The sequence below is a fragment of the Haemaphysalis longicornis genome, unplaced genomic scaffold, assembly GCF_048455015.1.
Source record: "Haemaphysalis longicornis isolate Haplotype H1 unplaced genomic scaffold, Haemaphysalis longicornis Haplotype H1 scaffold_7, whole genome shotgun sequence".
NCBI classification, from domain to species: Eukaryota; Metazoa; Arthropoda; class Arachnida; order Ixodida; family Ixodidae; genus Haemaphysalis; species Haemaphysalis longicornis.
This window is the reverse complement of record NW_027526422.1, coordinates 113,146,112-113,164,696: the sequence shown is the minus strand read 5'-3', so window position 1 is coordinate 113,164,696 and position 18,585 is coordinate 113,146,112. Positions and strand designations below refer to the sequence as shown.

Here is an 18,585-nt window from a genome sequence, read left to right as displayed (position 1 = left end):
GTTAGTCGAAATTTAGATGTAGAATGTTCTCTAAAGGTTCTATGGACATTCGGTTCCGCAAGTCGGTTTTTGTTAGAGTGACTTGACTGAACACTCGTTCTACTTCAGCATTAGACACTGGCAGCGTGAGCAGTGAAATGGCTAGTTGCGACAGCAACGGAAACATTCGGGCACCCGTGCTGTTTTTGGCATCCAGGACATTTTTACAAAACACTGTAACACTGTCGTCACGGAGTTCATGAAGCCTACAATGCAGAAAGAAATATTAGGACTCCATTGCAGAAATACATGACGGTGGAATAAATACTTGACGGTGGAACCTTGTACCTATGCCCAATCGCCACTACCCACCTATTGAAATTTCATATCTTCGGATTTTTGTCTGTCACGTTCGGAGTACAAAATCGCGTGAACGCTCAAAATAATAAATCATTCGAAAGTCAGCGCCTGTCTGTGTCCCTGTGAGTCTAGTTCCTCGTGCCGTTTTTTTGCGATGTTGGCAATGGTTTCAAGACCACGAGCCAAATTAACGAGCTCGCATTACATTCCCGCTGTGACTGATTCATTTACTTTTTCTTGCGAGCCAGCCGAAAAGTGGTGGGTCGACAAGTCTGAAACAAAGCATTTTTTAAGACTTCAGGATGTAATATAAAATAGCCAAAAAAAAGCCAAATAGCCAACGACCAATTTTTCCCGCCAACTACAAAATCAAGTAGCCCAATTTGGCTATGTATAGCCGAACCTAGCATCCCTGAATAAAGGAAAAAAAAATCACCGGAAACGCGCCGTTCCTCCGTGCCGGGCGCGAGACGAGTCACATAACCCAAGACGACCAGCGGCGCACGAATGGGAGGCTGCGTGAGTGGTCCACTGCCGATCAGCTGATCGGCCGCAGCGGCGGCGGCTGCGGTCACTGTGCTGCGCAGAACGACTGAAAACCTTGCCTTGTGCGCATTTGCGACAGCGGCCCCGGCGCATCACGTGATGCGCTTAGAGGGGTGTGTCGCCGGGGGTGTGTCTCTGGTCAAAAGGTTAGCTTGCGCATCCTTCACGAAACCGCTGGGCAAAAGCAGTAAAGCTTTTCTTTATAAGAGAAGCAGCGTAGATAAAAACAAAGATAGTTAAAACACTTGCTTCAGACCCAAACGCAACGCACTCGCGCGGGGCGAGTTTTCCCCCACCAGCTTCCCCAAGAGCTCGCGAGCTGCTCGCATTTCTCAGGTCGGCTCGCTGTTGGGAACTTTAGGCTTAACATCGCGATGGATATTTGATTGCCGCTATCTCTACAACTGCGAACTCCAATCCATTGCGCAATTTTTCACCACACTAACATCCATTTTTTTGAATGTGCACCTTCTTTTCCGCTATCAGATTGATTTTGAAAGCGGCGACAAGCTGTTGCTGCCGAAATCTGGGCTGGTTCGAGCCGCTTCGTAGGCTTTGTGGGCAGGAGCGCCGACGTGTTCGCAGGCATGGCCGGCGTTCGCGCAAATCGTTTCCGAGTGCTGAGAACGCGTCATGATCACCCGCTTTATCTATTTCTTCCGAACGACGCGCGGAATTTAGAAATTTAGCTCACCTATTGTCGCAGTTGATCGTGTGGATCGGGAAACGAGCTATAGCTTTAGCTTTAGTCGGGGTCAATCGCAGTCACGCTGACAGTGATGGCGACGCAAGAAGCGCAAGCTCCTCATAATTAGGGCGTCCGCTATTTCGGCTCTCCGAATGCCTTCGTTTCCTAAACCCGCCAGGTGATTCTTTCTCGCCTCCGCTGATGCGCCGTCAGTTGCGTCCGATCTGATTTGCGCGATTTTGAACACTGCGGCTGCGGCGACTACGGCTAGTGTGACCGAAGTGAGGTGGCCATGCTCGGTTTGAATTAATCATATATTTAGCGAAATAACCGGAGTTTCGTCTGTCGTGTAACGCCGCAAACTGCGGTTTGGTCTAACCACGGTTTGCTTAACCACGGTTAGGTCTGCCCGTGTAAATATAGTTAAGACACTTTCATGTATTTAGAGGTTGGTCAGGCGTTACTAACTCCCTGTATTTTTTTCAGAAAAAAGCCGCTCTGCCTTCTCTCAAGGAGGTTGAGGATTTGAAAATATTAATTCCCTAAAGCGGTTTACGGCGTGTTACGAGGCCATCAAAACTGTCAGGTGATAGCATCAGGGCTGTTGTATTGAAACCCGAAGGAAGTACCGCCGTTAAATCTGAGCGAAAAGTTTGAAGCCATTTATTTCCCCGAATAAAACTGCTGTCATTTTTCATATCAGCTGAGCTTAAGCGCCATGCTTTCAGAGAAAAAAACTGAACCCCAAGTAACCACCCTGAGGTCATTAAATCGTCAGTCCTCGTCTGAAGCGAACGGCTTGTGCAGTTTGTCCATTTTTTCATTTGAAGTACTCCATGTCTTTGACGAGGTATCAGATTGTGCAGCTTCTGTGCTAGTGGAATAGAGAGAGAGAGAGATAAACTTTATTTTGAAGCCTGTGTCCAAAGGACTGCTCGGCTTCTTGGTTAGGTTGCAGGGACTATAGTCCTGGCTATCTATAGTCCTGGCTAGTGGAATAGCTTCCCGCAAGATTTGTGGATGTTTTTTTATGGTGCTTTTTCTAGTTGTGTCGTCATCTGAATTAACTACAGTTCTAATTTCATCCACGGTAGTCGGACACGTAAGCGTATAAAATGTGTTTTTTTTTCAGCGTCATTTGTTCCCGTCGGTCGATCTCGCTCAATTATTGGAAGAGAAGAAATACCGTAAGTTTGAGACTTTTTTTTTTATTTCCTAGCGATATGGTTTATCGGACGAAAGTAGTGAAGGTTTGCTTTAAAACATGTAGCAGGTCGGCCTTGCTGCTACCGCCAAGGAGCATACGCTGAATCAGGGTTCAAACACACAGCGGTTTATTCGCCGCTCACAACAATTGGTGCTTGACGGGTGCAGTCGGGCGCCAGTGGCGATCTTCCAAAACCGGGTGGTCCTCAGCTGCAGTCGCCGGCACATTCGACAGGAACCGTGCGTGAAGGCGTCCGCCTTCCACAGGGCTCCCACGGCTCAGCCCGGATGGCAGTAGACCGGTGCCAAAGGTGGCCGCCTAAGACCCGCGGGTCCTTGCAGAAGGCCCAAACGTGGCAGCGTCCTGTCCGCGGGTCTTGCTCCGCGGGGGTGGTGTCAGGCGCAGTCGTCAGCAGCTGTTCATGCAAGCAAGCAAGAAAGAAAAAGGCCCCCTGGGCTGTCGTGCATGCCGGTTATAAAGAATTATCCGAGTGACCGCGCAAACGTCTTGCGAGGGTAATCGCGAGACACCTTCCTGGCCCGCGATCCACAAGATATGCCGGTCGCGCTGCTCCAATGTCGCAAGTAAACACACGCATGTGTCTAACCGTCAATTGCCATTGTGGATTCCTACAAACACTAGAGCCGTTCTACTCAATGTGAAAGCTACCGGAAGTGCAGAGCAATGATTCGCTATCATCCGCTCACTGTTACCACCCATCACGCTCTTCGCCGCCCTGTCTCATTCCTCTCCTGATGAATTCAGCGGAGGTTTGTCCAACGCACGTCAAATTTCCTGGCTTGGCAGTGCTTGCACACCCCTAGCCTGAAACTGCGCTAGCGGGAGTTCTGATCTCTTCGTGCATGGTTTTCCTGCCGCACTTGCCGGAGTTGAACTGCCTCTTTTTTTCGCTTACTATCGCAAAACAAACCCAACGAGCGTTCCTAACTAAAGGAACGCGGGCATTGACGGTTGGTCACGTATATTGTGCTTCAAATGTAACTGTAGAGTCATTTGCACTAACTAACGCGGACATATATGGCAAGCGCCAGCGGTTCTCGAGTTTCGAGCCCTTATGATTGTATAAACGGCTTGTCTTTGAAGGCTATGGGTTCTGTGGCGGCGGTAGCCGGTACGACGGAACGCCGTGTGGCTCTTCTTGGGTCCAGCGAGCGAGCTACGACGCCAAGGCGAGCCCCTAAAGTGCTCTTCCCTTAAAAGTTGTTAATCGCCGCTGAAAGCTCACGGCGGTCCGCATCAGCCCACGCACTAAACGGGCTGCTTCCCAGCCGAAAAGGCGACATTTTTTTATGGTCACCTTTGTGCTAATCAGGACGCTAGAGGAGGGTTGCGTTGTGCGGCACGTCTCTGTGCGACCAACTCCTTCAGAGTCGTCGCGCATTAAAATTCCGTGTGCTTGTTCAATGGCGCATTAGAAGCGGGCGACGAATGTGCGTCCGAGCAATCCAGTTTCTGACGCGGCGCGTCAAAATATCTAACAGGATGGATGCTCGCGGGAGCGGCTGACGCAGTTCGTCATCCGGCAGCCAAACCAGTTTTCGCGGTGAAGATGCGTACGGATACGCGTCCCTTTCCGCTCATGTGTTCGACCCTTAAGGCGCAGGCTTTTGGTCTTTAAGCAGTGGTGGCAAATTATTTATGTGAGAAACAGTCCTGTTACCTTGTGCCCCCCACTGAGCATGCACCGAAGGTGTAGCGGCGTTGCCGAGAAAGAGAAATGCCCAAGTTTGTAAGGCCAAACTTCGCCAAAAGGAATCTTTCTTGTCTCAGCATTCGAACTAGGCAGATTCCGGCAAATGTTGGGGTATTGATAGGAGATGCCAGGTCAGGATTCATGATCACCGTATGCGAGAGATCGATGATGGCTGCGGAAGGTAAGGGTACGGCTGTGTACAGGGCGACTGGATAGATCTTGCGGCGGGTATAAATGGTCCCGGCTGTGGTTCCTCGATTGGTTAATGTACCCTTGGAGAGTAAAAGGAGAAATACACGGTGTTTGAGAAAATCATAGAGTCTGTGGGCAGTTGTAGGTATCTAGATACAAATTGGGGTGTTTTAGTTACGCTTGTGCAGCCGGTATTTTATTTATATATAAGCATACAAAGTATTCCCTTCCGTTTGGTATATGAACACTATCCAAGATTCCTAAATTCGGCCCCAACAATCAGAACTTCAATCACCATCACCTTGCTGAGCTTCCTGCAAATAAACCGAAGCTAGGGCGTTTGGTTTCGTTATCAACAGCGCACTTTTGTGAAGCGAGTATCACAAACTTTACTACAGCCATAAGGAAAATAATGCCTTAGTTACTCGTCGAAAAGAAAACCGCAGTTAAGTTTAACCATGGGTACTAAATTTTAACCGCGGTTATCGCAAACTGTGGTTTTGGCTGTTACACGCGAAATTCCAACTGCGGTACAGCAGTCCCTTCGTTGTGAGCGTAACAAAATTAGATTGCAAATTTCAAACCTCAATTAGAAAAAAAAGGGTTGCGGTTCAGCTCTGCTAAACTTGGATATGCAAAACAACAACTTGGATTAGTCTGATCGAGTCTTCGGTTTGCTTGTTTAACCTTTGATTTAGCTGCATTACTGACCACGTCTCAAAGCCGTTCGGTGCCGCGAAACGCTCACATGGAGACGCCGGGCGAACCCGGCGTTCGGCGGGGTGAACGCGGCGTTCATTTACCGCGAACGCGCCGTTCCTCTATGCCGGGTGCGAGACGAGTCAAATACCCCGAGACGACCAGCAGCGCATGAATGGGAGGCTGCGGGACTGGTCGGCAGCCGATCAACTGATCGGCTGCAGCGGTGGCGGCTGCGGGCATTGTGGTAGCCACAACAACTGAAAACCTGGTCGTGTGCGCATCGGCGACAGCGGGCCCGGCGAATCACGCGATGCACTTCGAGGGATGTGTCGCCGGGGGGGGGGGGGGGGGGGGGAGGGGGGTAGCTTCCGCATCCGGGAGGGGGGGTCAACAGATTAGCTTCCGCATCCTTCGCGAAACCGCTGGGCGAAATACAAAGTTTTGCTTTAAAGAAGCAGCGTAGATAAAAGCAAAGATCATTAAATATTTGCTTCAGACCCAAATGCAACGCACTCGCGCGGAGTGAGTTTTCCCCAACAGCTCCCCCAAGAGGGGCTTCCCCAGAGCTACCGACCGGCTGGCATTTCAAAGGTTGGCTGGGTGTTGTGAAATTTACGCTTAACATCGCGATGGATATTTTACCTCCGCCATCTCTACAACTGTGAATTGCAATCCTTAGCGCAATTTTTAACCACACTAACATGCACGTTTTTGCATGTGCAACTCTTTTTCCCCTATCAGATTGATTTCGAAGAGCAGCGAGAACCTGTTGCTTCCATGGTCTGGGCCGGTTCGAGCCGCTTCGTAGGCTGCGTGGGCAGGCGCGCCGAAGTGTTTGCAGGCGCGGCGGGCGTTCGCGCGAATCGTTTCTGAGTGCTGAATACGCTTCATGATTTCTTGTTTATCCAGTTCTGGCGAATAATACGCGGAATTTAGAAATTTAGCTCACATATTGTCGTAGATGATCGGGGAACGAGCTATAGCTTTCGCTTAGTCGGGGTCAATCGCAGTCGCGCTGACAGCGAGAGCGACGCAAGAAACGGAAGCTCCTCTTCGGCCAATACTTGGGGCGCCCGTAATTCGGCACTCTGAATGCCTTCGTTTCTTAAACCCGCCAGGTGATTTTTTTTTCGCCTCCGCTGATGCGCCATCACTTGCGCCCAATCTGCCTTGCGCGATTTTGAACACTGCGTCTGCGGCGACTGCGGTTAGCGTGACCGAAGGGAGGTGGCCGTACTCGGTTTGCATTAATCATAGTTAGCGAAATAACCGGAGTTTCATCTGTCGTGTAACGCCGCAAACTACGGTTTGGTCTAAATATGGCTTGCGTAACCACGGTTAGGTCTGCCCGTGTAAGTATAATTAAGAGACTTTCATGTATTTAGAGGTTGGTCAGACGTTACTAACTCCCTGAATTTTTTTCAGAATAAAAACATCTCTCAAGGAGGTGGAGGATTTGAAAATATTCGTTTCGTCAATCTGTTTACGGCGTGTTACGGGGGCATCAAAACTGTCAGGTGATAGTATCAGAGATATTGTATTGAAACCGGAAGGAAGTACCGCCGTTAAATCAGAGCGATGAGTTGGAAGCCATTTATTTCCGCGAGTAAAACTGCTGTCCTTTTCTTTATCAGCTGAGCTTAAGCGTCATGCTTGCAGAGAAAAAATAAACCCCAAATAAGCACCCTGAGGTCATTAAACCATCAGTCCTCATCTGAAGCGAATGGCTTGTCCTGTTTTTCCACTATTTCATTGGAAGTGCTCCCTGTCTTTCAGAAAGCGTCAGATTGCGTAGCTTCTGTGCTAGTGACATAGCTTCTAGCAAGATTTGTGGATGTTTTTTCATGGTGCTTTTTCAAGTTGTGTTGTCATCTGAATAAAGTAAATTTCTAATTTGAACCGTGGTAGTCGGACACGCAAGCCTATAAAATGTTTTTCTTTTGAACGTCATTTGTTCCCGTTGTAACAGATTGGTTCCCAATTATTGGAAGAGAAGATATGCCGTAAGTTTGAGACTTTTCCTGTTGAATTCCTTGCGATATAGTTTATCGGTTGAGGCAATATTAAACTCTTTAAGCTGTAATCAACGTCAAAATCCTTGAAACGAAGCCGTGTGACTGAGAGACAAGAAAAAGAAAATGATAAAGGGTGAAGTTGCAGTGCAACAAAGAAAACTGACAGGGGTGCAAACAGCATGGCCCTGCCTGCCACAACTGAACGTTAAAGCAGACTTCGTTATAGCAACCTTTTCGGTTCTCTTCACGAAATAAATGTTACGCAATAAATGTGTATTTCTACTTCTTTTAATATCACTGCCAGTATTTTTCGCTTTCTATACCAGTCGGGTAGACACCCATAAATTAGCAACAAAATGACCTGAATAATAAATGGCCATTTACTCCACCCGCGAGACAGTTTGCGTCCGTGCACTACTTTCCATTTTCTGCCCTCATGCGGGCATGAAATGAATCAATAAGCTAATGTATGAGTTATCCGTTGAAGCTCTCGCTTTGTAGCATTACAAGAAATACTAAGGAATGCCAATTTTTGCATTGGGATTTCTACGGTAGCTCAAGGCCTTCCGAGAGAGTGAGGCGCATGATTGCGACTTCAGCCTGTCGAATGTAATGTATTCTAGGGGTAACGCTCCCCGAATCTAATGCAAAATGGAGCTAAATTCCTGCTAACTTGAGGAATGAATCCGTGTTTATGCTACTTATTGCTACCGAAACAGGGCTACTCAAGTTTAGTAAGCAGCTGTGTGATAGCCACAGTCTCAAACAAGGAGTTTAAATTGTATTTATGTTGCGCCGCTGTCCGACGAACAATCAATTAGGTTGGGTTATTTGTTACAGGTATGAAAAATGTTGTTTTTCGCCCTAAAAGAATACTTCAAGATTTGACGCATTTTGTTGCTTTGGCTATCTCCAAACACTTCGGCCGCAGAAAGTATCGTCCAGAAATATTTTGCGCAATATCTTCCAAACAAGAACACCAGCCACTGGGTTTTGGAATGGCTACGTCTGATACCGGAGAAAGATTTTCTCGGATTTTTCGTCAGGTGCCGTGAAAGAAGTCAAATCTGTCAAAATGCCGGTCACCAGGGCTGTACTGTGCGGACATATTTAGCGATGATATAGTAGCCAAGTGGGATAACAGGCCCTAATATTATAGTGCGGCTACTAGTTGTGTGGTCGTTTGAAGTTAAGTGCGAGCTTTTGTAATCGTATTATTGTTATTATAACATTTCGAACAAGCTTGCGGTGAACAATTGTTTGAGCAACAGTTTATCTAACGCATGTTCGGTTTCTGAAGTGAAAAATTCTCAAGTGCTTTAAAAGCATATTTGGGAACATATTTAGCAGAGATAGCGCTAACAATCAGCCACATAAGCGGCGTGATGGCTCTTGGACCATGGCGCATTCATGACGAGGTGGTGCTAGCGAAAGTAACTCTACGTTTCTCGCAGAGTAAGGGCGGCACGATATCGTGGTAAAGCTCTGAACACGTGCATTTTAATAGTTGCACATATCCCCACCGTCTTAAATACTCCCTTACAATGTTTTGTGCAGCATTGTTTAGGTTTGGATATGATCGTGTTTATTACCACCCCTACATCCATGTATATCACACTTCAATGCTCTTGCTCTCCGGCCTTTTTTCCCTTTTTCTTCCCACTTTGTTTATCCAGATACGAAATAGCTGTCCTTACCATTACCAGGGCTGACCTTTTGAGTTTTATCAAACCATTCTTTCTTTTGCAGGGCTAATAATGCCAAGGACGCTGCCGAACAGCTCGACAGTCCAGGTGAGTAGATGACATTATTTTCGTGGGTGCTGGTGACTTCCATTTTCGTTAACTTTTTGGAGTGGTGTTCAAAAAAAAACCTAAAGTTTTATGGGCCGATGCGAAATCATAGCAATGAGGCGCACCCTGGTGGAGGACGGCAGCAAAAAAGTAGCCTGTCTGGACATCGGTATCGCCTACCGCTATTAGGATACACGGTCTTTCGTGTTTTTGGCCTCGGTAAAAACAAACAGCCCCCCGAACAATGATCGAAGTACGTTTTTTCAGACCCTTTACATCTATTTAGTGGCCTTGGTGAGTGCGAAGTGCACGGAAAATTCAACATCAGCTCCAAATCCATTGCAGTTAAACCTAGATGTAACGAATCTACGTGTAACGAATTCCTGGGGTTAATGAAGTTTTTCAATTCCCCATTGTCAACCCTATTGAAACCCATGTATTTGCGACGAAGGCGCCGCGATGTTAACCTTGATGTTACAAATTGGCTACACTGATGAACCATTGTTTTTTGAACTTTTTCTGAAGAGTTCGTTGGAAAATTGCTCGAATTTAGCGAAGTTCTCCGGCAACGTGAACTACCGTGCTTTTCCGGTGTGACTTAGGTGTGACTTAAGTGCTAACTCCACACTGTCGGCGTGTAGTGGCGCGTCTTCAGTGCTGTCTGCAGTGCCGGTTCGTCAGTGAGGAGTTCTGCTGCCACAAAACGAAAACTTCTGCTTTTCAAGACAAGCTCGCTATTTTAGATGGCGTCCCCGCCGGCGAGGACAAAGACGTTGCAGCCTGGTAGAGTGTCCCAGAAAACACCCTCTCAACAATTTTGATTGCGGAAAAGAGGGTTGAATTGGCGAAAAGGCGCCCTTTCAGCATACGTCTGGTCCTTGACACGGGTTAAGGCATTGAACAGTGTCAAAAAGGATACTTGACTTACGTTTGTGCATACGGGGGTAAGTGGCCTTGCTTCTTTCGAGTGCTTCGTAGCGCCTAAGCCTTAGCGAAAAGAACAGCCGCAACTTGCGTACTTTTTCATTGGGAAATAAATCTTTGAAGGGTGATTTCACCATCACTAATGTCCCGCATTTTGGTTTCGTTTCTTCTTCGTTCACTTGAGCCTTAGATCGAAACCTGCACGTAACGAAAACGTGCATGTAACAAAAAATTACGAATTTTTATCAACTTCATTATATCCAGGTTTAACTGTATGTGCATTTTTAATGGCGTCCTAAGAATATGTGTAAAGCAATGGTCTGAGAAATGTGCAGCAAAAGGATGTTTAACGTTTCAAAGTAACATGATTTAGGGAAATGGAATCTATCTTTATGAGCATTCTCTTTGGTAAAATTTTATGATCTTTCCTGAAGATAATGTCTTAAAAGTTCAGACCTTAATATTGAGGTGAAACTTTCCGTAGGTGCTGAGAAACGAAAATACGCGCTCCTAAAATGCAATCGTATTAGACTGACAAGCATTTAGTTTAGTTACAAATGAGGCAGGTTATAGCCCTATTCAGGACAAGAACCAATCTACTACGTGGCGTAGTAGATTGGTTTTACAACGATAGTTTTACAACGATCGCACATACTTGGATTTATTAATATTGCTGGCGTGAATAAATATATATTCAAGAATAACTGTACGTAAAACTGTAAGCATATCTTCGTTATCATTGAAGCACTTCAAGTTCACTATGCTGAGTGAAAAAAGTCGCAGAATAGGCCCCACAAAACAGGTTATGTGGTCGCATGTCGCAGTTGAGCGTGTCTTATATTTGCTCGAGCGGTGTTTTTAGTTCATCTCGAAACCCCGCACGGGGAACCTTGAGCAATCCTGGTGACGGTGTTGGCGACACCGCGGACCACGAGTCCCCATACATAAGCTGGATCCAACCGTGGCGATCTGTTTTAAGGTGAAGGGTAGAAACCTCAAACGATGGCTGTCGGAGCCCAGGTCAAGCTCCGGCGGATGGGCTCCCTGTCTGTTTACCAGGCAAGGAGCTCCGGGACCTCTCTCGGTATCACGCTAGCCCAAGCGAAGGAAGTACCCCCGTCCCCTGCTTCTATACTATGCTGTATGGTATTTTCAAAACCCCAACGCAAACGTGATCAGCCCCCGAAAAGGGGCCGCACCGAAGTTTCTTTTCCACCACTTCCTGACTTGAGTCCTCCGAATCCGAACAACTATCCTCGCTTCATCGTGATGGAATGTCAAAACCTCTTGCTTCACAGTCGGTATTTCTCACTTCAAAGTTTCTTGACGGTATTGTTGGAGGGCCGTATAAGGGCAAAAAACATCGAACCGGTACAATTCTTGTCGAGGTCAGTAGCCAGGACCAGGCCAATAAACTTCTTGCTCAAACCAGCATCGCCAATCTGCCAATCTGAGTCACGCCCCACCGCAGCCTAAGCAGCTCCCAGGGCGTGATTTCCGAGAATGACCTATTAAATGAATCTGAAGCTGACCTGCTGGAGGGCCTCCGTAGTCAGGGCGTAACAGCGGTTAGGCGCATAACCATCCGCAGAGACGATAAACAAATACCGACAAAGCACCTCAATCTAACCTTTGAAAAGTCCACCCTTCCAGAATTCATCAACGCAGGTTACATCCGATGTTCCGTCCGGCCGTACATCGCGAACCCGCGGCGCTGTTTCAAGTGCCAACGGTTCGGGCACGGCACAAACGCCTGTCGCGGCCGACTTACCTGCGCAAAATGCGCCCAGCATGACCACCCGTGCGACAACTGTAACGTTCAACAATTTCTTTGCGTAAACTGCCAGGGTCCACATGCGGCCTACTCCAGAAAATGTGAAGAGTTTCAATTAATAAAGAAAATAATTAACATCAAAGTCACTGAAAACATCACCTTCCCAGAGGCGCGAAAGAGGTTCGCCTCTTTCCCCCTGTGGAGGTACGCCGACGCAGCTCGCCGGGGGGGCGGAGCGGCGTCTTGTTTCGGCGGGGACCCAGTACCGAGAGTCGGACTTGGTCCCGCCCCCACCGGGTTGCCTCTTGCAGCCCAACCCGCCTCCGCACCGCTCGCTGAGCCAGCAGCGGCTGTGGTGGCATCCACGTCTGGTGGGCATTCTACTGCACCCACCGTTTCCTCCCCTCCACCGGCCCGAAGCACACGCGAGGGCCCGGAGAAGATGGAGACGGAAGAAACCGCAGCAATTCCCACCTCCGCCGCACCGCCTGTGCCACCCGGGGCTTTCCGGACGCCCTCGGCGGTTGCGGCCAAAACGAAGGGCACCGCAAAGGGTGCCAAGTTGGGAGGGTCCGGTACGCCCGGTACCCCTTTTTAAATCTGATGATGAGGTGGATGTGCGACCTTTCCTGTTGGCTTTGCAGCGGAAGGAGCGGATCCCTCCATCTAAACCTCCAGAGAAGGTAAAAAAGCCCCTCCCAAGAGTGCAAGCCCCGAAAGAGATTACGTAAATAGTCACACTCCAGTAGCTCTAACACATCATAATGGGTAGAGAATACATAGTTGAATGGAACTGCAGAGGCCTTCTGAATAATCTTGATGACGTGCATGAGATTCTGCATGCCAAGAAGCCAAGTTTAATGTGTGTCCAGGAAACACATCTGAATTCCAAGCACACAAATGTCTTGAATAGTTACCTGGTATACAGAAATGACAGGGTTGGCTGCACACACTCTTCTGGTGGTGTGGCCATATTCTACCGCAAATCCTTAGCATGCCACCCTGTCACCTTGAACACCGTCCTTGAGGCTGTAGCCGTCCGCACGAAAATATTTAAGAAGTTGATAACGGTATGCTCCATATACATTCATCCGGATCTTGCACTTCTGAGCTATGACTTTGAGGCGCTGGTCGACCAGCTGCCTGAGCCATACATCCTAACAGGCGACTTCAATTCCCGCAATTCTCTTTGGGGCTCTTCTCTCATGGATGCCCGAGGTCACCTGATAGAGAAGTTTTTAACATCCTCTGGAGCATGCCTTTTCAACAAGAAACAGCCTACATACCATAACATAGGACAAAATACATACCTTGACTTGGCTATTGGTTCGGCAATTCTCTTTCCATGTCTTGAGTGGGGTGTGGGCACGGACCCATATGGCAGTGAGTACTTCCCCACTTCACTAACATATATAGGTAAAGGCCCAAGCAGTTTATATTCCCATAATAGGTTTATTGAAGCATGAGCTAACTGGAACACATTTACAGAGTCATCGAAACTACACCACACATCCATAGGACACCTACACGTTGAAGAAGCTACCCAACTCCTCACGTCGCACATCCTCGACGCCGCCGAAAAGTCCATTCCCCACGCCTCTGTTGCCCTGTGCAACCAGAGGAGGCCATGGTGGAATGAGGACTGTAGGCGGGCGCGAGAGGCCCAGAACAAGGCGTGGGGTATCCTTCGTCTGTGCCCCACGTCGGGTAACCTTATTTTGTTCAAACGGGCCAAGGCGTTCGGAAAACGTGTGCGCCGTGAGGCAAAACGAGAGAGTTGTCACACCTTCTTGTCCACGGAAGGAGTAGCTGGGTTTGAGAGATATGCCAGGATTGAAGCTATCCAGGGGTCCTTGGGTGGCTCCTTGGCCTTTTATTTGATAGAGGGAGCGTACAGGTTGCCATCCGACTTATCCAGCGAAGCAAAATCAACGGTTAGAGAAGAACACGTTTGAACATTGACGTCGTGATGCTTGCGGTCGGAGCGGTAGACGATGTTATTGTCAAATTCGAAGAGGCGAAGAGCCCAGCGGCTAAGCCGGCCAGAAGGGTCTTCCAACGACGTCAACCAACAAAGGGCAGATGGTTCGGAACCATGTCGAAAGGCGGCTGTAAAGGTAGGGGCGGAATTTATTGATGGCCCATATAAGATGGCAAAGCACTTTTTTTTCTGTTACCGAATATTTGCATTCTGGATTCGTAAGAGTGCGGCTGGCATACGCAACAACATAGTCATCCGTTCCCAGTTAACGCTGCTCGAGCACAGGGCCCAGGCCGATGCCGCTGGCGTCGGTGTTGAGAGGTCGAAGTGTCGAAGTATAGGTTCGGTGTAAGCAGTTCGTGCAGGCGGGTAGATGCATTGTCGCAGGCTGGCGACCAATCAGTGATGTCAGTGCCATTCCCGAGAAGGCGCGTGAAGGGGGAAATAATAGAGGCAAAGTCACGAACGAAACGGCAGAAATAAGAGCAGAGCCGAAGGAAACTCCTCAGGCGCTCCATAGTTCTCGGCTTGGGAAACTCCATGATGCCGTTGGAATGCCTTCTCTGGAAAACGCATGACCAAAGATGGTAACCGTGCGCGCAGCGAAGGGGCATTTATTTAGATTAAGCTGAAGCCCAGCGGAAGTGAGGCACTTCAAGGCTTTTTGCATACGTTGGCGGTGCGTGTCGAAGTCTATAGGGAGCACAACATCGTTTAAATAACATAGAAATATTTTCCACTTCAACCAGCGCAAAACGCTGTCCATCATGCGCTAAAATGTAGCTGCAGCGCTGCAGAGGCTGAACGGCATAACGTTCAACTCGAATAGACCGTCAGTTGTAATAAAAACCGTTTTGGAGTGATTGGCGTCCGCCATAGCAACTTGCAAGAAGACAGATCGCAGGTCTAAGGAAGTGAAAAACCCGGCACCTTAGAAGCAGTCAGAAGCGGCATTTATACGGGTAAGGGGTATGGGGTAACAAATACAGGTAAGGAGTAACAAAGATGCAATGTGGCCGGTCGCACATGACGACACAACCAGAACGGATGTGGAAGCATTTACAAACCGGCAGAAGAAGCACGCTAGCACGCACGTCTACGCATTCGACGACAACAATTAGACTCCTCTGAAAGATAAAATAAGGGACGCCGTCAAATAGAGTTTCCATCCGGTGGCCTTGTGTGGGACTGGACACCGAGAAAAGCTGCTTCGCAGATACTTCGGACCATATACTTGTTATTCGCCGTCTGTAAGACGTAAACTACCAGGTTTTACCTGCGGACACCACATCACGTTCTCCCTGCCGGAGGACTTCCCCGGAAGTTTTGAATGTCGTTCGCATTAAGCCGTACTACAGCTGACCGTTGCGACACCCAAGTATGAGGCTGCGCTACATGCCCGACTATACCCTACCACTGTAACCCGCCGACATGACTGCTACTCCTTTAATTTTGCTGTTGTCGAATCGCAATGGCGTCGGGTCGATTCGAACTTGGAGGGGGGGCAATGCCATAGCTGTAAAGATGATTCCACTCTCAGTGGAATCCTAATAGTGGAGGTTTTGATTAGGCACTGAAAGAAGAAGGAGGCGGTTTAGGGCCGCCCGGAGGCCGAGGGAAAAGAGGAGGAAGAAGTCCATGCTGACTGTCTGGCTTGCTGTCGGGCACAATTTCGCCTTTTAAAATAAACTTACTCTTTTCACCTGTTACAACGCTCAACGTGTGAGTTCACCATTACAACATCATGTGAACTTGACGGCAACACTGAAAATTCGACAAAGTAAAGAACGTCTTGAATTACCATTTTGGCCGTGCACGCTGCCAAAGGAGCCACGTGTTGAGCGTTGGCAGTAGGCACACTGAGGCCAGGTACCAGAGCTGTTACGTTTCGAATTTTGCGGCAGCGAGGCATGCATGATAGACACGTCAGCTCCGGTATCTACAGGGTCAGAAATGACGACTCCTTCAACATTCACTTCTATCGCATTCGTAGGAGGAACAGGAGAACTTCGGCAGTTTGATGATGCCGCAGTTCTTGCCTCCAGAACTGCACTCACGAGTTTTTTCTCTGGCGGTGCACCGGAGACAAGGAGCACCGAAGTGGCGAATGCGACCAGTGGCGACTGTGTTCATAAGAAGAAATATTCGTTGTTGGGCTGTTTGGTCGAGCATTCTTAAGGGGATGTACAGAGAAATGCACGACGAAGGACTGTAATGATGCGCAAGGCCAAAGAGGTAATATTAAACTACTACTTGATGAAAAAAACACTTATTTATGCAATCGTGGTACATAAAAATAAGCAAGTCAAGCGAGACAAAGAAAATCAAATTAAAGCCAATTTGATACACGTCTACACGTTGTTATCCTCCCCTTCTCGATCCACGGGCTTCCAAATACGCAATCTCGTTTGGCGACAAAGTAATCAGTGCTTCACTGATGCATCTGTCTCTAGCTTTGGAAATTTCAAGTGCTCCCACAATTACACTAATAGTTTAAAGTTAGCGGTTTCTCCTCGTGTATCTCACCGTCCTTCTGTGTATATTGCCACCATTATCAATTGTACTTGTCATCTCGCCTCGACGCCAGGCAAGCGATGATTAGTACATCGGATATATTCATGAGACCCTGTCCTAGGGGTGAGAAGAACAGGGGGTAGACGAAGCGCTATGGGTGAGCACGATGGCCATTCCTCGCTTGGCTTCAATTTTTCTGATAAGGGCCATTCCACCCCAAACGTCGCCGCCATAAAGTAGACCATACAGAAACGCTTAATTGGCTGAGAGAATGTGCTTGTATTCGATAAAAAATTGTTGAATATGCTCAATAACGTGCATAATATGAACGGCGTAATGAGAGAAACTGGGTGTGTTGGTTGACTACGGTGTGCTGGCATGTAGGATTTCAGAAAAACATCCCCCTCGCCAGGGGCACGGTCAAATGCAGAGCATTTTCGGGGGGCGCACATACCCGATTTTATCTGGTTAGAAAGAAATTGACAGCGAGAGCGAACACCGAGAACCGCCCCATCACGGCACGACCGCGCCACGACCACGTCACGACTACGTCACGATCACGCCACAACTGTTGTTGCTCCCGCGCCAATCTACGACGCATGCGCGCCCCACCTGTTGCTGAACGCGATCCGAGCACGCAGAGAACACGTGAGAGAGGAGCAGCGGAGAGCAGGCGAGGAGGAGTGGGGGAGAGGGCGCACCTGGAACGGCTGTTGCGGACGCCGAGGAACGCCAACGCTGGGTGTCATCGTGAGTTAAAGAAATGCTCTGCATTTAAAAGAACTGCGTGGTTGCCCGGGAGACATGTGTTCGTAGGGTTGGCGCGTCACATAGGCATTGGTGTCATAGGTTGGACCATGGCAGGCAATAACCGGGTGGCGGGAACGATGACGGCAGGAACGAGCAATGTGACCCGGGTTGCCGCAAGCAAAACATATTGGCGATTATTCGCAGTGCGCCAGGGGTTAGGGTTGGCGGAGGTTGAGACTAGAATGAGAGGACGTGCTGGTTTCAAGGCAGAGCACACCAAAGGGGCTTCCTGTGTAACGAGGTCTGGCTACGACTCCATCATAAACAATTGGCGTGGAAAAGGGTATGGCATGGAGGAACCTGGGTAGCGTGGTGCAGTTGCAAGTTCGGCGTAAGAAAGTGGCGCCGTCACAGTTGTCTGCTGAGTGGTCGCAGTGAGAGCCTCAGCGACTCTTTACGGAAAAAAAGTATAAACCGATGAAGACACGCCAGGCACATGACAGCTACATCGGCTTTCCGAACAAAGACTAATATCTGCTGAATTCTCATTTAGAGACCCCGAAGAACGTTTTTATCACTTGCCTGAAGCTCCCAGGAGCACGACAATATAAAATGTTTGGCCGTAATTGCAAAAACTATCGGTTTGCGGCCACTGTGAGTTTCGAGGCGGAGATGCCCCGCTCATCCTAACGCCGCTGGAATGGCCTAGCCACGAATCAGGCGGCCAAGTCATCGATGATGGCGTCGGCGCCTACTCTGTCCAGCGTCGTTCAACCCCTCCCGCCACTACCCGGAAACGCTCACGACGAAGAAATCATAACGCCAAGGAAGATAAAAGTAGTGCTTTTGGAGGTTACCTGTAACACTGGATAATTTTCCTATTAACCCGGCAACTGACGCCATCACGCAAAATCTTCCCGCCCCCCCATGGTAACTGGTGGCGCCGTCGAAATTGTGAATTGGCAAAAAAGTGGGCAAAAAATAGCGATTTGCTTCGAAAAATATTGGGCCGGCTAAGATGCCAACAGGAATTAACTCACTGTTCTCATGTATTAAAATTAAGAATTTGGCGACTAACAAGATAAATATCGAGAGTTCTGTTAGAATTTTTTGTTTGGCCTCCCACCGTCTTAAGCTTTGCGTGGTAAACAAGCGATGGCGACCCGTGGCCGAATTCCGCGAGAAATTCAAACCATGGGTACCACCACGGCGCTGCAAATAAGCACTCGGAATTGCTGGCTCTGCTTCCTTCTCGGCCCAGAGGACGGACACAACTAGAACCTCCCCAAGCGTGGCCTCCGTCTTTCCTGTGGCGCCGCGTTTGAAAACAGCAGGGGGTAGACCGACCCTCAGTCCTTGAGAAGCATGAAGGGCGCGTGCATCAGCACCGTACCAAAACACTGCCACGACGCTACTTTGCTACTCCATGTAACACTACTCCGTCGT

The 18,585-nt window shown here is 48.6% G+C and overlaps 1 protein-coding gene across 5 annotated transcripts in view; it reads left to right on the top strand.

Moving 5' to 3' along the window:
• LOC144146823 (uncharacterized) overlaps window positions 1-18,585 on the top strand; it is a 105,190-nt gene that overhangs the window by 14,239 nt on the left and 72,366 nt on the right. For 4 of the 5 annotated variants that reach the window (XM_077678753.1, XM_077678752.1, XM_077678751.1 and 1 more), the window contains 3 exons: window positions 2,706-2,760; window positions 7,358-7,391; window positions 9,153-9,196. In XM_077678753.1, coding sequence (XP_077534879.1) covers window positions 2,706-2,760; window positions 7,358-7,391; window positions 9,153-9,196 — 133 coding nt within the window. The remainder of the gene's footprint in view (window positions 1-2,705; window positions 2,761-7,357; window positions 7,392-9,152; window positions 9,197-18,585) is intronic. The other variant, XM_077678755.1, reaches the window with a different exon arrangement.